Below are 10,278 nucleotides of genomic sequence, written 5' to 3' on the forward strand. Positions count from 1 at the left end.
ACACTAAACTAAGGAGATCTAGAGGGCACACTCTTTGACTATTTCCTTTTACTGCCCTATCCTCAAGATCGGTGATACCAAACTCAAATAGAATCAGGGGCCACTCAACAGCACACGTGGCAGGCTTCTTGTTGATTTTATTGTCCGTGTTTTTGTTGTTGTTGAGTCATTTCAGTCATGCCTGGCTCATGACCCCACTTGGGATTTTCTTCACAAAGATACTGGAGTGGTTTGCCGTTTTCTTCTCTAGGTCATTTTACAGAAGAGGAGACTAAGGCAAATAGGGGTAAGTGACTTGCCCAAGGTCATCCAGTTAGTAAATGTCTGAGGCCAGATTTGAACTTAGGAAGAGTCTTCTTGACTCCAGGCCAGGCACTTTATACACTGTGCCACCTAGTTTTATTATATATTTATTTCTGTTGTTAAACATTTCCCAATTTTAATCTAGTTTGGACAGTCTTTGGGAGTGTTCTGGGCCATCATCAAAAGGGCGTGTTTGACATCTCTGCTCAAGATCACCTCACCCACAGGCGAAGTTGAGCATTTTATCTAGGCTTGTATCGAAATCCCTCTCAGGTAACTGTGAACCCAATGCATGCTTGCCTTTTCTTCCCTTGCCCTCCCTGCTTCTGTCCCTCTCCAGGTGTCTCAAGTTAAACCCTCCCTTCCTTGAGGTAAAATGCCTTTTTTTTTTTTAAAGGCCCACTTTATTTCTCTGAGTTCCGCCAGCCCTAAGACTCTCTGACTCCAGGTCCAGTTCTCTATTCACTTTGCCACCTTCTTATACTGATGTTTCCTCATTCCCTTGAGTCTCAGTGCTCTATGGTGTAAGTATCAGTTCTCACTCCAGCCAGCTATCTGGTTTGCTAAGCTCCATAATTGATCACAGGATATTTAACTCTCTTCCATGTAGATATTTAGCACCTGATGACAGGATGCTGTACTAGACAGACCAGTTCAAGAGCCAAGTGGCTTCACCCACCCCTACAGGTAGGGCGGGGGCTCTATCTGGGCTGGAGCTCAGCTACCCTGGGGAAGGAGCCTCTTGGGTTTCCTCTGGATTTGGCCATTAAAATCACAAGAAGGTACCACTTTTAAAAATCCCTTGCAAAAGGTGATGATTCTTAGCACTTGAGGACTAATTTAGATAGTACCCTTGCCCTACCCTCACCTCAGTAAATATGCTGGAGCTAGCAAATCATATTCTTACCCTTCTTTTTCTTCTCATGCCTTTACTTTACTTTCCAGCATTTCTTCTTCTGCATCTCTTCTCTCCTCATCATTTCTTAACCACTTTCCTCTAAGAACATGCTAGAATTTGAGCTTGAGAGCTGATGTTCTGAGTTTCATAGGCCTTAATCCACCAAAAAAAATCACCCTATGGCTGCCAAAAAGATTTGCTGTGGCCTCCCTCTAAGTCTCCCCTACCTCTCCTTTCTCCCTACTCTTCTGAACCCTCTTGATGAAAGGAACAGAGCTCTGATGGTCAAAGAACCTGGAGCTGGATGGATGGGAGGCACCCAGCTGAAAAAGACCAAAGCATCAGAGGCTCCCCAGTGCTAGGACTTACTGCAGGTGGTTCCTAGGACCTTGAGCCAAGATGGATAAATACCTCTGATGCTAGTGTGGCCTTGATAACTTACACAAGGGCTAGTGCCAGACTTAATTCAGCCAACTTGCTCTTAAAAATTTGTTTTTTCTGTTGCCACCTAGAAGGGTCAATGTTACCACAGTTTCATAATTTTGGCAGATCCAGAGGGAAGGGCATTACACCTCCAGTATAGAAGTCAGAGAGTCTTAGGGTGGCTGGAAGACACTCAGAGGTCATTAGAGAAATAAAATGATCAGGTAGTGAGTACAAAACTAGTACAAGTGCTGAGGCCCTAACTATCATGCCAGGACTTGTTCTGCCATGTTTATTGTCACAGAGACCAATCAGTATTGGAAATTTTAAGATTCTCCCGTTTCACTCAGTCCACTTTCCCAAGAAACACTCTTCCTTTGATAATCTTCAGACCCTTCAGGGACTGCTTGGGCAATGGTTTTGCTGGTGACATCCTTTGAGCGATCACTTCTCAATAGATATCAATGAGACCACCCTACCACATATTAGATTGTGATGGCCAACTGCATCGGCCGGTGCCATGGTGACCTAGCCTATCACCTCCCAACCTAAAATGGGTACTCTGGATCAAAATCCATGGCCACCTAGCCATGTCAAAAAAAGCATCCTACTGTCCAGATCTCTGGTATCTTTTGAGGAGAAAAGGCTGTCTTAGTTTGATCAACAGGTTTTTATTAAGTACCTACTATATATACCATGCACTGTGCTAGGTACTGGGGATTCAAAGATAAAAATGAAACTGTCCTCAAGGAGCTTGCATTCTTATTAGGAGAAACTTGTACATACACCATATATACAAAGTAAATATAAGATTATTTCAGGAAGGAATAAGAACTTGCAGCTGGGGGGTGAGGGGGAGGGAGGAATCCAGAAAGGTCTCATGTAGAGGGTGACAGAGGAACTGAGATTTGAAGGGAACTAGGAATTCTAAGAGGCATTGAAGAGGACAGAGAGTATTCCAGTCATAGGAGAAAGTCCTTGCAAAGGGCTTCTGGGGCTAAAAAAACCAAACCCTCCCACTACTACTGTGATTTCATACACTCAGAGAAGTCTCTGGTAAGGATCTACCCACGAAGATCAACAACTTCCCTGTGATTTATGGGTCTAGAGTGTTGTCTGGGGCACTAACAAGAGAAGTGACTCGCCCAGGGTCACACAACCAATATTAGAGTCCAGCTCATGCCTACTTGGAGGCCAGGTCTCTATCTACCAAGCCACACTGCCTCTCTCAGACCTTTTCCTGAATTTATAGACGCGGAAATTAAGGCCCATAAAGCTTAAACAACTTGCTCAAGGTCACACAGCCATGAAACACAAGAACCCAGGCCTTTCTGATCTTTATCCACTCCCCCACATCGATGCCATGACTCTGAGGTCAGGGCTCTTTTCAATTCACCCTTTGGAATGGAACTGGGGCTGCCAGCTTTGCCTCCAAACAACGCTTCTTCACATACACTTATTCCTTGCTCCTACTTGACTATTCTAAATAATTCCTTCACCTGAGGTCCTCCACAGGCGATTTCATATACTGAAAGAGAAGTTAAGCTTTCAAAAGGCCTCCAGGGTTGGAAAGAGGAAGAGTATTCACCTGTCCCCTTCCTCTCTCCAAGGCATCATGCTAGTGACAAGGAAGGTTTTCCCAGAGTAGATCAAACACTGAGACTATGGCCTATTTATGGCCTTCCTCACTAGAATGTAAGCTCTTTGAGGGCAGGGATTGTTTTTTGCCTTTCTTGGTATCTCCAGTGTTTAGCACTATGCCTCACATATAGTAAATACTTAATAAGTGTTTGTTGACTGACAACTGGAGTGGGGAAAATGTCCCCGATGCTTTTTCTCAATAGGCCCTATTGAGGAGCCCAAAAGGGTTTGCTCTTTTTTTTTTTCAGCCTCACCTCTTCTGTCCTTCAGTGCAGGTGAAGATCTCCGAGGGTCCCTTTCAGCCCGGACCCTTTCTGCAGATCTTTAATTTTTTTGATGTTGTTCATTTAAAAAAAAATGTTTATTTTCAGTTCCAATTCCCTCCCTCCCCTCCACTCATTAAGAAGGCAAGAAATATGGTACCCATTATACATGTGAAGTCATCTGTAGGTCTTTCCTAAGTCTTTTCAGTAGAAAGATGGTGAAGGGGCTTGTTCCTGACCCTGTTCCACTTTGGGTTCGTTTTTTTGCTCCAGGCCAACCCTGCCTTATCACTTCTCTTCCATTACCCCTCCCCCCTAATTTATTCTTTCAACATTTATTGAATACCTAACCCTAACAGAGCACAGTGCTAGGCACATTGCCAAGAGAGGGGACTTTTGCTTCCTCTTCAAGAAACTTAGGGAATTATCCCTTCTGGGTTTTGTTAGAAGAGGCAGTTTTCCAGGAGGCTAAGGGTGTGTGTGTGTGTGGAGGGTGAGTATCTAGGAATGTACGTATGCGTGAAAAAACAGATTTTTTCAACAGCTAATAGATTCTTTGTGATTCTGTGGACTAAAAGATTAAATAAATCATTAGAATGGCCTAAACTCAAAATTCCCTCATTCTTCTCTTCTGTAACCTTATTCTGATTGAAATATGCTTGAAAATCTTAAAATCTGATGTCATCATCCTTCATACCTTAAGACTTGGCAGCTGCCGGGATTGCTATCTGTGGCTATGATTATATGCTATCAACTATTTGGATGAAAATGGAAAGTCGGCCTACTCAAAGCTAACAGCTGGGCATTTGGAGACACCAGGATAACTCATTGAAGATTGTGGTTTTAAACATGGTTATTTGGCACCATGGAGATACCTCCAGGATGAAATACAGCAGTTGCACAGATCTGTATGTGTGATCTGACCACCTAGAGTCTCTTCACATTGTGCAAATATTTCCAACATCCTGGCATGTGAAGACAACCCCCATCTTGTTCCCTAACCTTATCTCCTACTATTCTCCTTTCACATGTATTTCAGTCAAACTGGCCTAAACACATTTTCCTATCTTAATGCCTGGCTCATGTAATTCCTAAGTCCCGGAATGCCTTCCCTTAATTTATCCCTTCCCAACCCTCCCCCGCCCCCAACCTAACAGTTTACCTATTTATCCTTCAAGGCCTAGCTCAAATACCACTTTTTTTTTTTAACGAAGCCACTCTAGACTTCCTAAGCTAGAGATTATCTCTTTCTCATCTGACTTCATAGCATTTTATATTCTTCCCATTCACTTACATTCTAAGTAGCATTACACTCATCTTCTTTCTCCTGCTTGACTGCAATCTCCCTGTTAGAGACCCCATCTTATATCTCTATATGCCCCCTACCCCAGCACCCAGCCCATACATTGAACACAGGTATTTAGAAACATCTGCAGAACAAATGACAAACATGACTTGTTGTTTCTGGTTGTTCGGCCTCTTGGCCTCTGGGCTGCACTGGCTTTGTGTCATCTGACATTTGTGGTCCATACCTAGATGATTCTTCAGTTACAAAAGCTTTCCAGGATATACCAGAGGCTGGAGGGAGGGGGTGTATATCAAGCAGTCTTCTGCTCTGCTTGCAAACTGTAAGTAAGATGTGCATTCCATTTCTCTAAGACTTCACAGCTAATTACCCTTACAGTCAAAAAGTTCTGACTGATGTCTAACCTCATTTCATCAGGTGTCTTTTCTATAAATGCTTGACCAATGTTAATTCTCACACCATTCCTTGGAAACTTCTAAACATTATCAGTTCTATTGGTGGTGGTGGTGAAAAGAATTGATTTCAACACCTAGAGAAGCCAAGGTAAGTGACAAGATTTCTCTAAGGTCACACAGTGACTCCAGGACAAAAGCCTTAGACTCCTGGTTCCATGGTCTAATCTCATGACTATCCTTCTGTATTCTTGACATTTGATCCTCAAACCTCATTTGAAGACATTAAAAAAAAAATCAGCGTGTTTTGTGCCAGCTCCTGAATTCACCCTAGCCATCTCTTTAATAGCAGCAGGCCAGCAGCAAGGGATTGACTATTTATCCACAAGATCACCTAAATTTATGACAATTGAACTATAAGGGACCTTAGAGACCAATCCCCTTAATTTACAAATGAGGAAACTGATGCAAAGAGGGTAAGGTGACTTGCCCAGGGTCACAGAAGTAGTAAGGGGTGGAGGCAGGATTCAAACCCAGGACCTTTGGTTGAGAAACCAGCACTTTCTACTGGATCTAACTGTCTTCACTGGGCTGACTGAGAGCAAAAAGGGGTGCCTCACTCAAGGTCAGAGACAGTTGCAATCTAGCGATCTGTCTAGTGAAATATACTTCCTCTGAGGCCTCTACTGCCTAGAGATTCCTCAGGGTACCTGTGTAGGGCTTGAGGCTTTTTGTCAAGATTTCTTTCCTGATCATTATAGGCTAGTCATTGAAATTCCTTCCTCTTTCCCTGCAGGGATTACTATAAAAGAAATGCACTTCAAGTCCAGGGAAATCACAACATCCCTCCAAAAATGGATGGGTTCAGTGCAGGTCACCCATTTACACTTTGCAATTCACCTGTGCACTGTAGCATGCAGGCCTGACATTCCCCAGCCCAGACAACACTCACTCAGTGCTGGCTTGATTTAGCACGTCGGGCAGTGCCTCCTTGCTGTTCCTTTGGTGAGGAGTCCCCAGAGCTGAGGGAAGCGGGTCCAATCAGCCTGTGCTGCTTCACAAATTCTTGGAGCAGCACCTCTTATTTGGAGCAGAGATTCCCCCTTAGCAACATCCTAATTGCCATGGCACTTCTGGCCCAGTTTGGGCTCCCTCCTCAACCCCTGCATTGCTCCACCCACTATGGACTTATGCAGCCCAGGCAAAGGGAGGGAAGATCAGAGAAAATCTTCAGAGACTTTGATGCCTTGAACCTGCCTGGTTACTAATAGCTGCAGCCCAGCTGGAGGCAGACTACAATCTTTTTATTTGACTCTGCCATTGTTTGGGCTCTCAGTTTTTCCGTGGGTGAATGGGAGAGAGTAAAGTCTCACAAGCGGCCAAATCTATCCCTGGAAAAATGCTTCTTTCTCTTCCTTTGTATGCTTTCCAGCTCTTTCCATCTAGACATAATATTAAAAAAAAATTCATTCTCCTATCATCCAGGAACCGCAAGCCAGTAGAAGCGAATTTTACCTATATCCACCTCTTCAGACTTAACTGATGCCAGGGCCCTGGGAAGAGAGCCCCAGCACAAATGTTACCCAAGTGACTAAGGTGATCTATTATGCAGCTGTCCACAGCTGCCTCTTCTGCTCAACATTCTAAGCCTAAGGAATCTGTTTTTGGTTCCTGATTCTAAAAGCACTGTTCTGCCTGCAGTGAACCTCCTTTCCCTTTTCTTCCATATGTGAAAATGAACGATGTTGAGAAATGACCCTTATTTCAAATTTTTTAAAGAAGACGTTGATTTGCCTAGCAACAGTGCCAGGCACCCCCCAGAGGTGCTCATGAAGCACAAAGCCTTGTGTTTGGAAGTGCAGGGCACAGGTGAGACTGCATCCCGGGAGTGATGGGTGCCAGGTAGTATATCAGGAAGGAGAGGAGGATGTAAGAGAATTTAAGGGTCTAAGTGTCCCATTACTTCTTTCTCACCTTCTGACCTAGTTGTGTAACTCTATACAGTTGCTATGGCAAGCAGAGCTTGCCCAAGTGCCAGCCCCTTGCCTCACCCTAAGAATGGCCTAGCTCTGACCAAGGACATGCCTCTGGTTTTGCTACAGAGATGCAGCTAGCTACAGGGAAGAGGGTAAGAGTAGCTCCCTGGCACACAGACAAAAGTCTAGGGGAAGAGAAGGGGTAAGAATGCTGGTCACCAAGACTGAAACTTTTGAGAAGGCTCTATAACCATTTAGAATTGACTGCATTATCAATCCAACTTTTCCACCTCACACCGCTTCCCCCTTCCCCAATTCCTCTGCATCCTTTAAATATTAATTGGGGAACATGTGTACCAAGGTGTTATGGGAAATAAAGGGAAACAAATCTTTAGATGGGTTTAGACATTCCACCTTGGAGACAGATCTTAATTTTGCTTAGTACTGCAAAGCACACAAGCAGCAATCAGCCTTTCCCAGGGATCTATCTAGTCTGGCTAAAACTGCTACTTAAGATAGCTTGGAGGCAGGGGTCAGGCTGCTTTGACAGAACCATGGGATAAGGAACAGGTCTGCACTTAGAAAAGGACAGGAAGAGTCCTGGGAAACATTTACTTTCAAAACCAGACTCCCCCAGCCTCAACCATAGCACAACCACACAGCCACACCCAAGAGTGTACACATACACACACACACACACACACACACACACACAAGACCATTTACATGTAATTTTGGAAACCCTTCAAGGGTTAAGGAAAATGGTTTCTTCTAACCCAAATAGGATAGATCAACCCTGCCAGGATTGTACCAAAAAGGAGAGTATGAGAGACCAGGGGCAAACCCAATTCAAGGCCACTACCTTCCACTTTCCAACAGGCAGTCTCTAGAAAGACCCAGTTTCTTCCTCCACTACTGATTTTAAATCCTCTTCCTAAGTTAAAAAGAAAATGGGGGAGGTAGGAAGGAAGGAAGGAAGAAATTGATGTTGACCTCAATCATCAAAATCAACCTGTAATCACCATCATCATCATCATCATCATCATCATCATCATCACCTCTTGTCCTAGGGGCCCACTCCACCTCCCTGTAATAGTGGTTGCACCTAGTGTACAGAATTGATGCCCTGAACTCCAAAGATAGAAGGCAGGAGATTTCTATTTGGAGGTTAGTCGGAGAGCATGGAACACATATGGTGCAAGCCCAGACCTGATCTCCAGTCCCTGTGAGGTCTTCCTCCTCACCTGACACAGAGAAGTCAGAAGAATAGGGAACAGCTAAGCAAAAGTGGTCTTTGGGGAATCTGCTTGCCTCCTACGGTGTAGATATTGGTGGCAGCCTGCCTTTGTAGAGGAAAGGAATACAACTTTATGGAAGGGTATTTCACTTATTAGCTTCCAACTGGAGGGTCATCACCCTAGATTTTTAATAGGATTTTCATTGGTGAGGGAGGGGACAGGCTTGCAGCAGTTAACATAGGAGAGTATCAATGTTCCTGGGAAATTCAGCAGATCCATGAATGGCATGCCCTGGTCCTCTGCCTTTCCCTAAAAGAGCCTTGCAAATGAAGGAAACAGAGCATGCTGTGTGAGTGACCCCGACCCTTTCCTATCTTCTTCATGCATTCGGACCTCGGTCCTCTGATTAGCAGCAGCCGTGTCTCCCTTTAGGTCTGCCCCAGTTATCTGGGGGAGGGGAATGTAGAAAAGAGTGAAACTGACCGAGCCTTACAGCAGGGAAGATTTAAAAAAAAAAAAAAAAAGTCATACTTCTTCTCCAGAGCCCTATTCTCGGTCCCCCAGAAGAGGTGGTCATATCGTGGGGTGGTTTCAAAACCTGGACACACGGTTAACGATCAAGGTTAATGATCAAAAGATGAACTGGAAAAGTGGGAGGGCTTGGGGTAGATCGGGGTGGCGGTGGAAGAGGATGGCTAATGATCAAAAGATTAACTGGAAAGTAGGAGGGCATTGGGGCGGATGGCCTCGGGTAAATAAAGGGGAAGGAGAGGTTAGGAGAGCACGGGAGAAAAGCCGCATTTTACCTGCCAGGCTGTTGTAACAGTCGATCTCTACGGCTTCCACCGTCTTGCTCTGCTCCTCAGTTAAGTGGCCCAGCTTGGCCCCGTGGGCGGTGGACGGTGCCTGGGTGTCCTTGTCCCGCTCCTCCAGGGCTGGCAGCAGCCCCTTGAGCTCCAGAAGCGCCCGGTGGTATTTGCCGATGGCTTCGCGGAATTTCTTGTCCTTGTAGCACTGCGCTCCTTGGTTCTTGAAATCCTGGGCTCTCTGGAGGAGCTCCCCGAGATCCGCCGCCGCCCCAGCCTGGCCCCGAGGGGCGCTACCGGTACCAGCGCCGCCACCGCCGCCGCCGCTGCCTGCGCTGCCCAGGGCACAGGACTTCAGGGGCTGCTGCTGCTGCCCATCCCCTGCCAGGCGGTGGCTGGCGCTCAGCTTCGCTCCGCCCGAGCTGTTCCTCTCCATGCCCCAGTCTCTGCAGTTACCGTGCCCAGTCTCGCCAGCTCACTGCGATCTTGCCAAGCCCTCCGGGATTCAGAAGCCCCAGGAGCGAGTCTCAGAGCGCCCAGTCTTTCTAGAAGCCGTGACCCTTCTTGGCTCTCTTTTGCCCCTTACTCCCATTCTTCTCTCCTGCGGTCAGAGGCTGGCTCCTTCTCTTTTTCCTCGCCCTCCTCCTCCTCCTCCTCCTCCTCCTCCTCCTACGCCCTTCTCCTCTACTCTCCCCTCCCCGCCCCCAGATCCCCCTGCCCCTCCCCCTTTCCTCCACCCCTCCAGCAACCTGCGGGGCTGTGGTCGGCTTCCACTGCCTTTATTGCCGTGGTGCTGGGGATCGCGGGTGTGATTAGAAGGATGATAATTATTGTTGACCCGGAAGGAGCTTGCACACCGTTGGGAGGGAAGACAAATGACAAAGAGAGCCGAACTCTCTCCCATTCAATCCAACCTTCAAAGCAAGGTCTGGAAAAGAGGGAAGAAAGGAGTGGGAGGGGGCAGAGGAGGAGGAGGAGGAGGATGGAAAAAAAATTAAAAACAAAACACGGGGGAGGGGAAGATGGCAACGC

At 46.2% G+C, this 10,278-nt stretch overlaps 1 protein-coding gene across 1 annotated transcript in view; it reads right to left on the reverse strand.

Moving 5' to 3' along the window:
* Positions 1–9,909, reverse strand: part of TTC9 (tetratricopeptide repeat domain 9) — a 53,715-nt gene extending 43,806 nt beyond the window's left edge. The window contains exon 1 of the mRNA XM_027844668.1: positions 9,247–9,909. Coding sequence (XP_027700469.1) covers positions 9,247–9,682 — 436 coding nt within the window. The 5' untranslated portion in view covers positions 9,683–9,909. The remainder of the gene's footprint in view (positions 1–9,246) is intronic.
* Positions 9,910–10,278: the final 369 nt, after the last annotated feature.

The sequence above is a fragment of the Vombatus ursinus genome, unplaced genomic scaffold (genome assembly GCF_900497805.2).
Source record: "Vombatus ursinus unplaced genomic scaffold, bare-nosed wombat genome assembly UNPS02014945.1, whole genome shotgun sequence".
Classification (NCBI taxonomy): domain Eukaryota; kingdom Metazoa; phylum Chordata; class Mammalia; order Diprotodontia; family Vombatidae; genus Vombatus; species Vombatus ursinus.